The 17,264-nt window shown below is 43.8% G+C and overlaps 1 protein-coding gene across 1 annotated transcript in view; it reads right to left on the bottom strand.

Annotated features, from left to right (window-relative positions):
• Positions 1-17,264, bottom strand: part of rspo1 (R-spondin 1) — a 29,474-nt gene that overhangs the window by 3,938 nt on the left and 8,272 nt on the right. Inside the window, exons 3-5 of the mRNA XM_048261915.1 lie at positions 12,257-12,451; positions 7,435-7,578; positions 5,607-5,825 (exon numbers count right to left, since the gene is read on the bottom strand). Of these exons, the coding sequence (XP_048117872.1) occupies positions 5,607-5,825; positions 7,435-7,578; positions 12,257-12,451 (558 nt within the window). The remainder of the gene's footprint in view (positions 1-5,606; positions 5,826-7,434; positions 7,579-12,256; positions 12,452-17,264) is intronic.

Genomic DNA, 17,264 nt, shown 5'->3' with positions numbered 1-17,264 from the left:
TGAGGCAGAACAGTACCACGGGTGCGTTGACAGTTATACACACAGCAGCTGTCTCCACACCCATAACTACAATCCCTATAATTAATACTCATACTGTGGAGACTGAGGCTCCTATGACTGATGTAAACTTCGGTGCCAGCCGAGGTGAAAGCAACGGGCCCTGGCTGGTTTTCTCCTCCTGTGCTCTCTAGGTTTCCACTTAGTCTAAGCTGGGGCCTGTCACTTACTTTAAGTGTCCAACCACTGTGTTCACACAAACCGCCTTTAAAGTGTTTGGTTGGGGATAAGAACTTAATCCAGCACAAGAGAGGAAGGAGTGTGTGGAGAAGACTGGTGGCCTATGCGTTTTCTCCCCTACACTCTCTGATCATGCCCACAGCTCTTCAGGAGACCTCTTCCTGTTATATTATATGTCACCTTATATATCACACTGTAATGGAAAAATAGAAATTTGACACTCAAATATTGTAATGTGTGTCGCTGAAGAGTGAGTTAGTAAAGCAGAATGCGTGTACAAAGAGTTTTAGGTTGACTCTGCCCGAAGCACGTAACTGCCTTCATAGCTCACAAATCACAGACTTAGTCAAGGGGTTGAGTAGCCTACAGGTAGGCTGAAAATGTGTGCATGGGAGAAGACTACTCTAAATTACTTGGGAAAACACTTACCAGTAGCAGCACACTAAAAATGCTGAGCTGGTGCGTCAGAGTGTAATGCAGACTGTGTGCTTTGTCCTAGACTATCCTAGTTTGAGGCCAGCGGCTACCAGACAGCGCTAAATGACATCCTGTTAGCAAATGAAAAATGGACATTTAGAGAGAGATGAACAGATTTCTAAAAAGAGTCACTCATGGCACTGGAGAGAGAGAGAGAGAGAGGGATGATGATGAAAGACATGCAGAGAGAAAGACTGATACAGAAGGAGATAAGCGAGTAAACTAACATAAAGAGAACAGTGAAGACAGCCAGACCTACTGAGAAAGTGAAATAAATGGGCCGAGACTGATGGTGCGAAAGAGGGATGTGGATACAGGGAGAGAAAAAGAGGGAGAGAAAGAGAAAGACAGAGAGAGAGAGAGAGAATTTGGAAAAACAGAAATAGAAAGTGGGAGAGTGGTGAAACAGAAACAGAGAGTAAGTGAGAGTGTGAGTGAACGGGAAAAGCCTATATGCTGGAAATCAAAAGGTCGTTTCCAAGCTCCCTTGTCAGTACAACCCTAACCGCAAACTGGAGGGGGGGGGACTGACTGATGGCTGTTATGAACTGGTGTGTTGCGAGTTTCGGCGTTCCCTGGATACAGAATCAACACTCGTACGGGACTGGAGAACGTTTGCTGCGTGTTTGATGACGAGTCTTACGGTGGTGGCGGCAGCTACCCCCTGCTCCAGACGCACTCTCCTCTCCTCCACTCTCCTCTCTTCTTCTCACCTCTCCTCTCTCTCTCCTTTCCTGTTCTCTCCCTCTTCTCTTTACTTCTTCTCTCCTCTACTCCTCTCCTCTGACCTTGTCTCCGCACCTGAAAGTCTATGTGCACAGACCTGCTTGCTTTGTGTCTATTTTTTGACATCCAACTCCTTCAATGTCCTGCATAGGAATTTGACAAAGAACAATAATAAGTGCTCGCTTCAGATTTGTTGTGTACTTGAATGGTATTTTATTGCATTTCAGTAAACAAACAAAGAACGCAAAAAAAAAAGATCTCTGGCAGAAAACTTTTTTTAATCAGTGCTATTTTAACAGAGCTCATTTTTTGAGCAAAAATAGACTCCTGAAAGAAAAGAGAATCAATTACCATTCTTTTCGTTTATTGAACAATGACAAATGCCAAGGTCTCCCATGGTGAGCTGGAGCATTCTGCACAACTTCAGGCTGACCAGCAGACTATACATGCAGTAACATGCTACATGACCACACTAAGATGGAGGTGCCCTCAGCATCATGTGCCAATAACATACTGAGACAGAGTTTATTTAAAACTTTAAACTATTTAAAACTCTTCCTAACTACCCTCTAAAGGGCAATAAAAATAAACTTTAGAATGTTCTATTTCTAAAGGCTTGTTTGTTTATGGTTTTGCTCATTGTGTTTAATTTTGAAGCGTGTTTCAATTTTCGAGGGTGTTAAGCGGACCACGTTTTCCCTTAAGCTTTACCATGAGTGGATTGTGCTGTGCACGTAAGAGAGGTTTTTGGACTCGGCACTCATAAAGCCTGGTCGTCTCCGAGCTCTCGGCGTGGCTGCATCACTTTAGGCTGTTTTAAGACACCGCTTAAAGGAGGGCTGGGGAGGCTCCACTAATTTATGACAGCAATGATTGCAGCCGCACTCACTCCAAGGCAAACACTGGTGCCTGACAAAGGCAATCATGCATTTAGCAAATTCTGTTTTCGTGCAAAACCCATCTATTACTTGACAGGAAGGAAAAAAAAGGAGTTCGGGCCAAATCGACACAAAGCGTGAGATCCACAGATCACTAAATCACCGCTGTTATACAAGCGCTGCCCCTTGTGATTTTTACAGCAGCTCCCTCGGCCAATTCTTGCAGATGTATTCACAGCCTAGCTAATTTAGCGCTCGGCATGCATTTACGCACAATGACAAAAGGGGAGGCGCAGGTCAAGACACCCATCACCTATGAGTTAATTCGCAAGAGAAGTACATTTATTCCTGGGAGTCCAGGCAACCGAGCGTAGCTCTTTCTCACATCCCCGAATCTGGATGAGGATCACAAGTCCTGGCTAATGGCTAACATACACTACAACCCCAGCTCACAAATCTCCTGATTCAAAGACCTCACTCACCCAGGGTCTCCCAGTCCAGCAGGTTGGGGGTGTGCATATGTGTGTGTGTGTGTGTGTGTGTGGGGGGGGGTTGCCAAGCCATGCTAACCAGTAACTTTTCTCTCACGGCCTGTCAGATTGTCAGCAACTGGTCGCTAAGTTTAGATGTCTGGCAGGCAGGCATAGCATTTTAATGGGGCAGTTTATAATATTTCACCGTTAATTATTCTTCTGAACCAACGCTTGCAAATTCTTTCCATGAAGGTGTCATGCAGTGTAAATTAGCTTCTCATTTCTCACATCCTGTTCGGGCATTTGCCCCACACTCCACAGCTTTTTGCCTCTTCTGACATCCACTTACACAAAGGCATAGAGAGGGGTTTCCCCTCAAACTAAAACAAAGCTCTTAATCTTCGCAGCATGTCAATTATTTATCATATTTGGATTATTCACGCTCAGCGTTTACTGAAAAGAACAACATCCTTTAAAACACCTCGCTGTTTTGACATTACAACGCACTATGAAGTTTGTTATCTTCCTTGTCTTTGCAGTTTATGTTTATTTATTTCAATGCTAATCCATTTGTATTTTTATGTTAACTCAAGTATACCTTCAGGAAGGGGTTAACTGTAAATAGTCATAAAAGAACATGGAGATAGAAATGAAACCTTGTCTTTATGGAACAGAATGTCATAATTTCTTCTATTTTTCATCAGGTAAATTAAGTAGATTAGCACTTGGGTTCACTAATAAGATGCTGTATACCAACAGTTTAATGCGAAATGAAGGGGTCTGTATCCAAATGAAGAAATACAGCCTTAGCCTCAATTTGTTCTTAATATGTTGAACCCTCTGAGCACAAGCAAGGCCCTCAGTCCTCTGTTCAGTTTTCAAAGGCCCTTTTATTACTTAGGCAGAAAATTTAAAAAGATTGTGAAAACAAGCTGACCAAATAAAAAGCTCTCTGATTTGGTGTTTTGCGTGTAACTTGAGTAAAAAAGATTTAAGGCCAGATTCATTGTTTAATAAATACCTGTTCTGGACAATGTTTATGGCCAATCAGTAACAAACTGTGTGACTAACAAGACTGTTAAATTTCTTTAGTGCACAACTGAGCTGCACAACTGACCACATGGGTATTCTACACTGTGAAATTTCTTTAGTGCACAACTAGGCTGCACAACTGACCACACGGGTCCTCTACACACTGTGAAAACAGTCTATGCTCAGATGTTCAGTTTGAACCGGAGACGTCCAGGTCCTTTTCGATGATTGCCTTCTTCAGCTGTCCTCCACCTCCACTTCATTATCACAGTGCCTCCATGCCAAAAAACCTACAAGCATGTTCCAGTGATGAAAAGCTTACATTTCCAGCACTGCCTCTGTTTGTCTAGACTGATATGATATGTGTGCGCTTGTGTTAGTCCTGATCAGGAGGAAACCTCATGTTCTTCTGCGGTTTACACAACTGAGTGTTTCCCCGGCAACTCCACTCTGAGAGACAGCTCTGTGAGTAGAGGCCTGTAACTTTAGGGAGACCCTTGTACTCTCAACTAGGAATATGCTGGTTTATTCCATGTTTAAAACTCTTTCCCGTCCGATCAAAATTGAGTCAAAAATGACACCTTAACAAATGTATGTTTGAGATGAGATTAATTAATTATTTATATATGGGTCCAAAACCCCATGAAGAGCAGCTTTAATAGCAGTCCAACTGTGTTGTATGGTTAACTAACTTAATGGCATTAATCAGTGTCTGCCAGTGTCGTGTGCAACACGTTCCAAAGTACAAGCACAAAGTAACGCATTACAGTAATGTAACTACTTTTTCGGGTAACGAAACATAGTTCCTTTTTTCAATTCAACGCAACGTTACTTTTCCCATGGACAGATTTGACAGCGACACTGCTTTCTCAGCTGCGTGCTTGTGTAATAGTCACATGACAGAGGCTGGTGGTAGCATGGAGAGAAATCATGGCAAGCGAGAAGCAGCCAACGCTAACTTTTGAGGGATGGAGGTATTCCCATTACTTCAAACTCGTTGAAACTAAGGGGAGGAATGTGAGTGTAAGGTGTACACACTGTGCCCTGGTGAGAAACTTTTGTCCACTGCCGCTAACTCAACTGCCAGCCTATTAAAACGATTTGCACTAACTTTGCACCAATTTCGGAGGAGCCTGTTTAATGAAAGAGTATACGGCTATAAAATAAGTCCTTATGTATTTTGTGTTCACCTATATGCCCATAAGATGTATCGAGGCTATATAAGTGATAATGTATAGAAATAGGTCCCCAACGCGCAGCAGAGTGAATGGTGTTGTAATTGATATTGTTTCATAGGGCTTTAGTGGTGGTGTTGAAGCCTATAACAGCTCAAGGTTTTCTTGTCAAGTGCTCTGTCTGTGGCATTTTTTTTATAATAAAGAGCACAAAAGAAATACCTGTTATGTCCTCCATAGTATTATGTAGGCCTACACTTTTAGGAACAGATATTTGGTTCTGCCCAAAGTCGAGCAACATAAAAGTAACGTAAAAGAAACAAGTAACGTAAAAAGTTATTTCCATAGAGGATAACTAAGTAAAGTAACGGATTACTTTTTTAAGAAGTAACACTAATTTTTAAAAGTAACTTCCCCAACACTGGTGTTTGCTGTACTGTTGTTCGTGTTCTCTTTTGGGAGATTTAGGTAGCAACCACAATTTTTTTATAAAAACAAATAAAAACAAAACCTCTCACAGCCACTTTATGTGTCCTGCTGTCTGCATCTGCAATTCACACTCAACAGTTTTGAGTCTTTTAGAGCGGAGTGGTTTAGTTGCCACTCACCTCCTTTCCCACCACACTGGACCCTCTTGGTAACGGTGCACCTCTGGCTCTCGGTCTCCGGGGCGCAGGTGGAGGAAGGTGGGGGCCGGGAGGCCGTGTCGGGGCTGGGGGGCTGCGCTGGCTCCCTGACACGCGTCTGGGTGCCCTTCTTAAAGCCACACGTCTTGTTCTTCTTCATGCACGGGCCCCAGGCACTCCATTCACCCAGCTCACATTGCACTACGGCAGAGAGAGAGAGAGATTTAGAAAGAGACAGAGAGAGAGAGAGAAAGAGAGAGATAGAGAAAGAGAGGAGAAGATGTGGAGAGAGGTCGGGAGACATGATTGATAGGAATGGTAAACCACAGCAGTCGCTGATGGCGAAAAAATACACACACACAGCCTCTGCCCCTCTCTTTCTCTCTCTCTTTCCCTTTCAATCTCTCTCTGACACACACACACACACACACACACACACACACACACACACACACGCACACATACATACACACACACATACACGTACACACAGGCACAAACAGAGGCACACCAGAGGCAGACTCCTGGACTTGCACAACCAGAGTGTTTTATTGGAGCACGTATCCGTACCACTTAGAATCTGACAGGGATTAAAAGCCCAAATTGAGACGGTTGATATCTGACATCCCTCACATTCATCCCGCGGACCACACTGCAACCAAGGGAATGGGCCGGCCATGATTACGCTTGGATCCACATTTACCCAAACTTATGATATGCTGTCATTCTGCAGCCCCGTCTCCATCTGGGCTGAGAGCCTCTCAGTTGCATGCAGACACTCAGTACTGGCTTTTTTTTATTCTTTAACTTGTTTTTCTTTTCTTTTCTCATTTTCTTTAACTTCTTCCCTCTGTGTTTTAAGAACAGGGACACAGGGAAGTGTGTGGGGGAGGGGGGGTGATGGTCTGGGGGGAACTTGACTATCTTAAAAAACAATCATGCACGCAGAGAGAGAGAGAGAGATATCAATGATAAGGAACGTTTGGATCGGACGGCTCACTGAAGGTTTGAGATGAGAGAGCGGTCCAGGCTGCTCCAAGACGTCACGCCAGCAGCGGCGTATCATTTCTCACCGGCCTGGCCCGACCAGGGGGCGTTGGGTGGGGGTGTTCTCCCCGCGCTGTAATGCTATTAGGCAGTGTATTTGCTTTCTTATGACAGAACGGTTTTCAAAGGAAATCAATAATAGCTCCTTATCAGCCAACGGGCCTGCTTCCAGACAACTCTCGAACGCACACTTGTGATTGAGAAACAGCAGAGGAGTGGGAGAACAGAGAGAGAGGAGAGGATAGTCTTTCATGTCTTTTATGCTTTGTAATTGATACCCCCTGATAAGACCAATTTGCTCATTTGGGGGTAATGATGACCTTCTGGTCATAAAAAGGCAACACAAGATCCACATACAGCAATTGAATTCAGTTTCAGGCTTTTGGGAAAGGTGCAGGTTCAAAGGACAAAGCTGTGCAAGTGTTACCTGACCAATGCGCTGTGCGTGATAATGTGCAATGCATCTGGTTCACATATGAATGTACTTACGTCATAAAGAGTAGATAAATTAGTGCATTAATCAGATAATAATTCATCTTTCTATCCAAAGTTATATAACAGAAATATGTTTTCATCAGTATATGTGGCTGGCAAATCAATGAAAAATTATTTTGACGCGATTAAATTGTATTTATATAATAGAACAACATAAGAATGTCTCAAGGCATTTTAGAAAGGCCAACATAAACTAGATCCCCCAAACATAAGTCTATTTTGATAACCAATGAAAACAGATTCTCCTGAAGGTCAAAAGGTCACTCACCCACACACTCCATAGTGCCATTGACTGTGCTGTGTCCCTCTGGGCAACTGGAGTAGCATCTGCCTCTGTGAGAATATAAGCCCTCCTTACACTTTGTGCAAAACGTTCGACTGAAGCACTCCTCACAGTTTTCTATTTTACATTCTACGGAGAAGAGAGAGAACAGACAAAAAAGCAAAGGGATCATCAGAGGAAAATTTATGGCCATCATAATGTCAAAGGTGAAGTTTCACACCACCTCCCCCAGGGTTGACCCTGATCGGTCTGCGCCATTTCACAGATCTGCAAGTCAGACCTATACAGTAACAGCCCTGTAAACACACCTGTTAAGATCACACTCTTTTTATGACTTCAAATAAGGCAGCAAGGAACCATTCTGGTGAACTCGTCTATTCGGGGGTTCTGTCTTTTTTTCTCTTTATGGACGTGTTATCAGCAAAGTTTGAACCATTTTCACCCCAGCAAATATCCTGGGATTTCTCCTGGAGAGTTATTTCCTCTGAATGGCGTCATGTTGGGGATTTATTAGTGGCAGATTGGAATAATCGAGGGGGAGAGGGTACATTTAGGATACATCATGAATAACATTTACAATCTCTTAAAAGCATTTGCTCACCGCCATCCACCACCACCACCACCACCACCACCACCCCACCACCACCCCCACCACCCCCACCACCACCCCCACCACCCCCACCACCACCACCACCACCCCCACCACCACCCCACTACCCCACTACCCCTTTCCTTTTCTTTTCCTTTTCCACTTCAACCCCAGCCGCCAGCTTACCAGGGTTGAACAAGTCCAGTCGCTTCAACACTGCCCCTCAGACTAAACGGAGGAGGCCTCCGAAACACCTCCCCTTAAACATTATCCAACGCTCCTGCTCCAGTCTAACAAACAAACAGCTTTAAATTGGGGGGCAATTATGGAATGCAGGGGAACGAAGGCCAGACACCTACTGAGACTACCTGAACCTATCAGCTCCCTCCCTCACTTGATCCTTTCTGATTATCCTCATTATCTTATTTCTGCACAAACAGCAGCACCAGGCCAGCATCTCATTCCTATCTTTCCATTGGCACTTGGCAGGCGAAGTGGAGCCACGTCTCCTGGGAGACAGCTTGTATGTACACATATGGAGCAATGGAAAGCTAACGTTTGCACTGCTTACGTAGGGTGAGTGCATGAGCTGACACATTTCAGGGCAGAATACACACAAGAACATTTCAAGACTCTGCCGTCCCAGAATCATGGAACATGAAACAGTATGTTCTTAAAAACTACATCAAAGGCCTTGTTGAAGGACTATAGTCTCTCTGCTGACCTATGTCATACCATTGGACACATGCCGTGTACTGTAACATATAAGGCAAGCACGTCCAGTTCTCTGGTCATTTGCCAGAGGAGGAGAGGTCCCCCCTTCATTTTTTTTCCTTTTCTTGTTTTTTTCCTTTTTCCCCCCCAATCGTAACCTCTGCTCTCAATTACTACTTTTAACTCTTGACAACTAAATTTGACATCAGTAATGTTTGGAGCGAATACTTTTTGCACTGAACCGTTTATAAATGTTCCCCTAATGCAAGACAAATGTTGCTAACAAGACATCTTGGGGATTTGGAGACAAACGAAATGCACACTGCTGATTGAATAATCACAGCGCGTGAACCACGGCCGGGCAGGGCTCAAAGGTTGAAAGGGGAATGCTAGTGTGCACGCTTGGCCTCCTCTGTATCCCCGGCAAAGAACAGTTTGCATCCTCCAACGCTAATCCTTAAAGAAAACTTCAACGGCTTCAACTGTTTGTACGAGGGAGAAAGAACACAACGGTCTTTGTAATGTGATTCTGCTTGACGAGTGCACAGTGTTAGCATTCTCTCACAGTGCTGACAGTTTTCTAGAAGGAGCTGGATCCTGAAGATATGACAACGATATCATATCTGCCTGCCAATAAAATGGTATGAGTTTAACAGAAAGGCAACAAATGCTGTCAAACACCTCACACCACAGCAGGTTTAGTCACACAGGAGACCACAGGCAGAGAGACACCCATCCCAAAGCTTCAAAACAATTTAAACAGTTACTAAAAACCTTGGGTGCTTTCATACACTAGCCCATTGAGTAAATTGAATAGGATCAATTACATTGGCGGAGAGGGAAACACCATTACCAAAGCTTGGCTTCCCATGTTTGCTCTGCAAAGAAAGAAATCCCTTGTTGAGTCCACAAAATGAAGTACTTATATCCCCCTTCCATCTTTGTTTTGTGTTTACCTGTTATGAGATCCCGTAAAAAGGCAAGAATCACGCAAACATCTGAGAGATATTAATGTGATCCAGCAATGGATAAAAAAGAATAGTATTTTTTTCTCATAACAAAATATAATGGTTCCAAGCTGCAGTGCAGGCTAATTGGCTATCAAAAAGTTCTAGTTTCTCAAACTGGGGAAGATTTCAGCGGTTTAAAGCATTGGGCTCCAATTTCTAAATTCTGACAAAGTCAGTCTCTGGTGACGGATCGATTGAAGCGTTTTGTTCTGTCGGAAATCATATTATTTTGACTTCCTTCACTAAGTTGAAAAGACTTTCTGAGATGTACACATTTGCTTTCCATATTTCGAAACTATATTTCCATGTGTTCCTAATTAAGAGAAAATTGTTCTTAATAGAAGGAGAACATGATAACATTTTTTTAAGACCACATATTGCTGACATCTGTACTTGGGTAACAGAGGGGAAAACTTCCCTCGAACTGGAATGCCTTCGTCATTCGCAGGCCAAAATAATAACGTAGACATCCTAACAGAAAGACAAACAGCAGTGTTTTACCACTGTTTTGCTTTGGATTTTTTTTTCTCTCAAAGCCTGTTTTTCACCCACAACTAAAAGAAAACAGATCACAGTCCTGGCTGCTGGCACACACACAGAACAGGACCCTAGTGTGTATTGCCACCATGTACGTCTGTGTGTGTGTGTGTGTGTGTGTGTGTCAGAGCTAGTGAGCGGAGCAGAGCGTGAGTGAGCGAGGAGCGGAGCGGAGCGGAGGGGATGGATTTTTGCTGGAGCGCGGAGCGCTTTTACATTCAGAGGCCGTAGCGGCCGCTCTGTCCCGCTCCATTTTCGCTACGATACCGCTCACGCCACGAGTGTGAAAACAGCGCACACTAGGCGTGTCAAACACATACACACACTACACATACAGGGGTGGACGCAGCCCCCCACACAAAAAGGATCACACACGAGGAAGACCTAAAAGGGTACGCTACACTAAGGCTACGTTTATACGGTGACGATGAAAAGAGAAGACGCAGAAGTGGCGTCTCGTCTTCATTTTTTTATTTGCGTTTAGACGAGCATTCTCAGGGGGAAATCTTTGTTTATATGAAGACGCAAGAGTATGTGATATTCGATTGGATATGCATTCCAGACCGCTGGGTGGTGGTGTGATAGAACCCCGGTCCGTCACGCGCAGACATTCTAATTTGACAGTTTAGCCAGAGAGGTAATCAAGGATCTTTGGTTTAGCCGTTTAGACGGAGACGCAACCCGGGTCGTCTTCAAAACTCTACACTCTGGAAGGAGTCTTCAGATTTTTGCGTCTTCAAGCCCCGATGGCGGGGTCGCCGTGTAAACGAAAGGCACTTATGATAAAATATTTTGTCGTCTTCCTTCGCAATCGTTCTCGTATAAACGGCCCCTAAAACACGGACATTAAAACAGTAAATAAAGGCATTAACACACACAAACAACCCCCAGAGTTCTCCCCGTATCCCAGAATGCCTTGTCCCAGAGTCCGTAGGACATAGGACTAGTCCAGCATGCCGACGTTACAGTTCGTTGGGGATGAAGTCACTAAATATTTTAGAAAGGAAACTGAAAGTCATAGGGCTTACAAGCGTAGGCTACTATTCCTACAAAACAACTAGATACTAACAATGTAGAGCAAGAACAACTATGTGGTGACACTGTTCCAGTGAGATTTATTTTGGAATTTAAGAAGACACATTTCGCGGAAACGGGTGTGCTAGGAGAGCAAAGAAAAACGTGAGCAATTTGAATCGCCTATGCTTTAAGTAAGGCTGAAGTAAACTCGGATGCTAAACCTGTATTATTTAGGCAATTAATCCCACGTATCCCTTTAGTTTTAGACTTATTGATGTTGGCAAGCTTGTTCGTTGTTGCACTGTCGGTGTTGCATTAGGCTATCTTTTACAATACATGTTCTATGAGTGACATTGCCGTTGCTCTTAGTTCTTTAGGATTTAAGTTTTCTAAAGTGACAATTCGGCTTGTAGATTATTTCTCCCTCCTTTAAATTGGAAGCGAGCGTGGAGCTATTTCACTGGAGTGGGAGGATTTTGAAGTGGAGCAGGGAGCGAAACTGAGCGGAGTGGCCTGACGTGAATTTGAGCGGTGGAGCGGCCGAGTGAACAGCCACCTGAGCGAGGAGCGGGATATTCGCACCGCTCAGCTCCGCTCACTAGCTCTGGTGTGTGTGTGTGTGTGTGTGTGTTTGTGTGTGTGTTGTGTGTGTGTGTGTGTGTTTGAGAGAGCGCTCTACACTTGTGTAAGGGATATACAGTATGTATGTGTGTGTCTGTGTAAGTGTGTGCGTGTGTGTGTGTGTTTGAGAGAGCGCTCTACACTTGTGTGAGGAATATATACAGTATATACTGTACAGTATATATATGTGTGTGTGTGTGTGTGTGTGTGTGTGTGTGTGTGTGTATGTGTGTGTGTGTTTAAGAGATTGATCTACACTTGTGCGAGGAATATACAGTAAATACTGTATGTGTGTGTGTATGTGTGTAAAGGTACTCACGAGCACACTTGTTCATGTCCGGCTGTCGAATGCCGAAGTAGCCGACGGGACAGGAGGCCAGGCACACGCCCGTCTGGCGGATGTCATTGCGCTCCAGGAGGAAGAAGAGGCGAGGGCGGCATTTCAGACAGCCGTTGTCCTTTGAACAGTTCTCACAGCCATTTGAGCAAGATGGCGGTGGCACTTCAGTACTTACTAGGGGCATGAGAAGACAGATGGGATGAAGGAGGAGAGAGAAAGAATGAGGTCTTGCTGAACAATCACAGACACAACATATACTGTGCATATAAACCGCCACAGTAGCTTCATAATCAAGTAAGTAAGTAAGTAAGTAAGTAAGTAAGTATATATTCTTTTGATCCTGTGAGGGAAATTTGGTCTCTGCATTTATCCCAATCCGTGAATGAGTGAAACACACTCAGCACACAGTGAACACACAGTGAGGTGAAGCACACACTAATGAGGGGTTAGGTGCCTTGCAATGTTGCTTATAAAATATAAGATTCAGTGTGGAGGACTTCCAAGCACCGTGTTTACACTAATAATTCACCATTTGGCATTTTTGACACAAGTCAACCCTCCATCCAGTTTTCATAGTTGATTCTTTTTTGTTGTTGTTAAGGGAAGAGTTAACATTTATTGCAAATTTCACACCCAAATGGTCATCTTTGTTTCAATGCTTTCAATGCTTTCTCTGTGTTTACTTGAAAGAGTCTGTCTGAGATCCTGAACAGATTTTTTTAAGGCTGTGTTCTGCAGACTGACGCTCTACACAGGCCTACCCCAGATCAGTGACTGATATCACAGTGCGTCTAGGCAGAACGTCACGGAGGTCACGGATGCTTGCCAGCAACATGGCTATGAAAAGACTTGATACAGATTTTTGGACTTCTCTCGAGAAAGAAAGAACCAGAAGCATTTTGTAGATGCAAATGCAATATTCACCATTCGTGGCAATTCACCTTGGGAGTGGAAAAAAAAGTGGAGTTAAAGAAAAAAAAAAAAAAAAAACACCAACAACATTAACATGAAAATGTGAAAAGTGTGTCATAGAGCATGTCCTGTTTCCAGGCCCATGAGCAGAGCCATGTGAGCTGATTTAATGGGCCGGTTGCCCTATCAGCTCAATATTTACATGTCAGTGGGGGCAATCCATCTAGCGTGCTGTCTCGACGAGAGATTAATCCGCTGGTAAAGATCCTCGAGACGATCCTCGTAAAGAAAGCCAGAGATAGTGAGGGAACCAACGGCACTAAAATGTGAGCCATGGCAACCTATCAGCACCTGCAGACTGCCTTATCGATGCTAATAATCAGGAAGATCAGTACACAGCTTTTCCCCTTGGGGACGAGGTGAAGAGTGGGAAATATGCTCAGGTGAGACCAGATGCCACTGGCTCAGGGTGGGGCACGGCGGTTGTTTAGGGCCTGGCTGATTAATCAGTTGGCCCCATGTGTTTCTTAGTTGTTTTTTTTTGCTGTTGTTCTGCCTATTGTAGCCTAATCGGGAAGCTTCCAGTGTATTTGCAGTCGTTCGCTGACTGTGTGTGTATGTGTGTGTGTGTGTGTTGTTTGAAACCGGGGGGAGAAATCACACATGATTTATATTATTATGTCAGATATAAGTGATTATTTCCCATACAGTGTTTTGCAAGACAAGACACACACTGCTCAGCCACACCTAAGGTTTTTATATTGCTTGTTGGCAACAGACATCGACAGGGGTTTCAGTAAAAGTGTCAATGATATTATGAGTTCATATCATAAAAAAACATATATAATTCTCAGAGAGTTATTCTGTGTCTGAGTAATATTACGTACTACAGTATACTGTACACACACTATTTAAATAAGGCCAGGCAACCTTTTTAGTAGAGATCCTATTGCCGACTCACTCCAGTGAAAGAGATTTAGTGGTCTGTTCATACCACTGTCCCCGATTGACTGATTTAATAGTCGACATGGGATCAACTCGTAGGGTGGGGGGTCCTTTCAACGGGGAAAGGTGATGATTGGGAATGTCCATTGAAAAAATGGACCAGTTCACATCAGGCAATGAAAATGTGATTTTCACCCCTAGCCCCGAAAAGACGTCCCCCAACCCACTCACATACATCATAGATTCCCAGAGACTTTTGCACTCATGGATGCAATGACTGCTGCATTCCACAGCCCTCCCTCAGAGCCTCCAGATATGCTAAAAATCTCACTTCAGCAGAAACAACAGAAAAAAAAACGAAACTAGCAATTGGGGGGCCGTTAGACCACAGGGTTGCAGATAGACCACGAGAGAGTTACCACATGTTACCCTATGTGGATGGGACTAAACAAAAACAATGACATGGTGTGGCAGAAATCAGACACATGGCAGTGAGTGCTACACTGACTTCTAACCCTCTCTGTGACATTGGTGTTCCTAGTGGTGATGGGGGACACTCAGTACCCCCACACACACACACCACCACCTCCACCTCGACCCCCATCCACCCCAAAGTCCAAATTTCCGCAGGAAGCCTCGCACCTCCCAAGAAGCAGTGGAGCATTAATCAAAAGCATAAATCTGACCCCATCTCAGCTGTTGCTCAAGCATGAGCGTGTTAATATACGAGTGAAGGGGGGGGGGGGCTGAGATGAACTGCAGTCTGCTGCCCCAGAATGAAAACAGTGCTCTGGCCCAGGGGAGGCTCACTCTGGCCGAGTCATATTTTCAACAGTGGAAGCGAGCCAAAAAAACAAAGTCTGGCAACGTACAGTGCGCGCTCTTCACAAGCGAGGATTCAGCTTTCCTTTTCTGTGGGTTGGTTGGGTTGCGCGTGAAGCGGTTGATATAAGCTTACGGGCGCTCAGGTTACAGGTTAAGTGGCCTCATTCTCAAATGAGAATATCACGCTTTGGGTGATAATGATGGGCGACTTTATTTAGGAAGTGCTCTCTGAACACACCTTAAACCTTTAATGTCATAAATGTAGTTATAAATTGCAGTTTACAAAATAATTACTCTTTACTGTCTTCAGGTTCTGGAGGGCATTGTTGAGCAATGTGTTGCATCTGCATGTTATGCTATGCTATGCACTGATTCTTTAGAAATGGAACAAATTAAATGTAAATGTTTGATATTAAATATATTCAAATCATCTTAAAAATACACTTATTTTGGTCAAAAGCAACATTAAAAATACCTAATATGGACAGGATGATATCCAAATGGCAAAGCAGTTTTACGGTTGTGTAGCCTTTGTTTGTCAACTCCATCAGGCATTCCTTAAATTGTAATGCAACCAGGCAATATTAAGGGCAGCTGTCATTCTGAAGGATCTCTTGCCAAGGATCTCGTCATAACAATATTTCTTTACATTTTGTTTTGTCCTATTCTTAAGAATCAATATAGGGGAAAATTACTTACCACCCATCTTACCACCAACAGGTCCAAATCAACTACATGCTGAACCTATTTCTCCTCATTTCTTGTCTGAATAAAAGAGATTACTCACTGCTCACTGCTCGCTACGATGTTCAGGTCCATGCTTGGTCAAACAGCACAGATATGATGTAAAACAAATGTTTGACCTTTTAAGAAAGTGTGTTGCAATCTCAATCGAAATTCACCATGAATAATCAGAAAAATTTAAAATGTTTAAAAGGCGAATAGATATAAACAAGCCCTTAAGTTGACAAATGAATCTGTTTCTCTTGGACGCGCTGACACCCACCCGACAGCTAAACACAGAGAGGGCAGTATTCCCAGATTCATTAACAGTGCTGCTGCCCAGAAAAATTGTGATATATTATTGAGCGTTTTACACACCACAAATTGTAACCAGTGGTTTTCTTAGCTATGGTAACATTCTATACAATGAGAGTGAGTACACAGTTAGTTGCAAATAGTGGTAAACAACCCACAAATAGCATTCACAGACACACAATTAGCCTCTAGAGAAATCTCCACAGTGCATCTATACAGTACACTCTCTCCCACAAGTGGTTCCTGATACCGGATTCTAACTTTAGAGGGTGCTGTTGTATTCATTACACCAGTTGGACATCTCTGACAGACAGACAGACAATCAGACAGTCGGATCAAGGCAGGCACCCATGCCCTCTGGCCTTCTAACAAAACCCCATGGACACTCAAAATGACATTTAGATTACCAATCACAGAAAACCACAGAGTTATGTCCTGAACTTAGTTGAATATGTACTGGCATTTTGATGGACACTCCACAGAACGAGACCTTCTAATTGTTGGTCTCCAGCGCTCACCCTCACTGAATTGGCATGCCTAATTTGTAAACACTCGAAACGAAAGAGTAAACAGGTGCTCTGCGATAAGTCGCTCGGCTAACAGCCGTGGGGCAGGTAATGCTGTAAGTCGTTATCCTGTAAGTGAAATCTTGTGTGTGTGTGTGTGTGTGTGTGTGTGTGTGTGTGTGTGTGTGGAAGAGGGTATGACGTTTAACAGTGCAAACCTTTGATGCACAGGTCGTTCGTAGAGCATTGCGCTTGACGTTAAACGGAGCGTAATGTCTGACGCAAAGGCTTTGTGTGTGTGGAAAAGAGTCGACGCCACTGGATCGAATGGCATTCGGACGTGAAGTCAGCAGCAGGTTAGGGAGGAGTCGGGCTTTCTGCTTTTGTTTAGGCTGCCTGATGGTGCTGTGTGATGGAAGGCAGTGCGGTACGGTTCGGCGCTGCGAAGTGTCAGGTACACTCTGCAGACAGTGCGCTCTCTGGGTGAGCCCAGGGTGTGAGTTACGTGTTTGCCAAACACTAACTATACGCCTGGACATTCATAAGAACCATACGTTTGTCAACCGTTAAAAAAAAGGCTTTGATATCAAACCTGATTGATATTGATATCAGACAAAGATCTGAGATCTAAAACATGTGTTTTTAACATGTGAAACATCTGCAGCACACAAACTCTAAGAGTATTAGATTAATATATACAAAACATATAATGCCATGTACAAACTGACAGGCAACCAAGCAGGCAAACAAGCACAGAACAT

This window comes from Alosa alosa, chromosome 13 (genome assembly GCF_017589495.1).
Source record: "Alosa alosa isolate M-15738 ecotype Scorff River chromosome 13, AALO_Geno_1.1, whole genome shotgun sequence".
In the NCBI taxonomy this organism is placed as follows: Eukaryota; Metazoa; Chordata; class Actinopteri; order Clupeiformes; family Clupeidae; genus Alosa; species Alosa alosa.
This window is presented reverse-complemented; position numbering and strand designations above follow the sequence as displayed.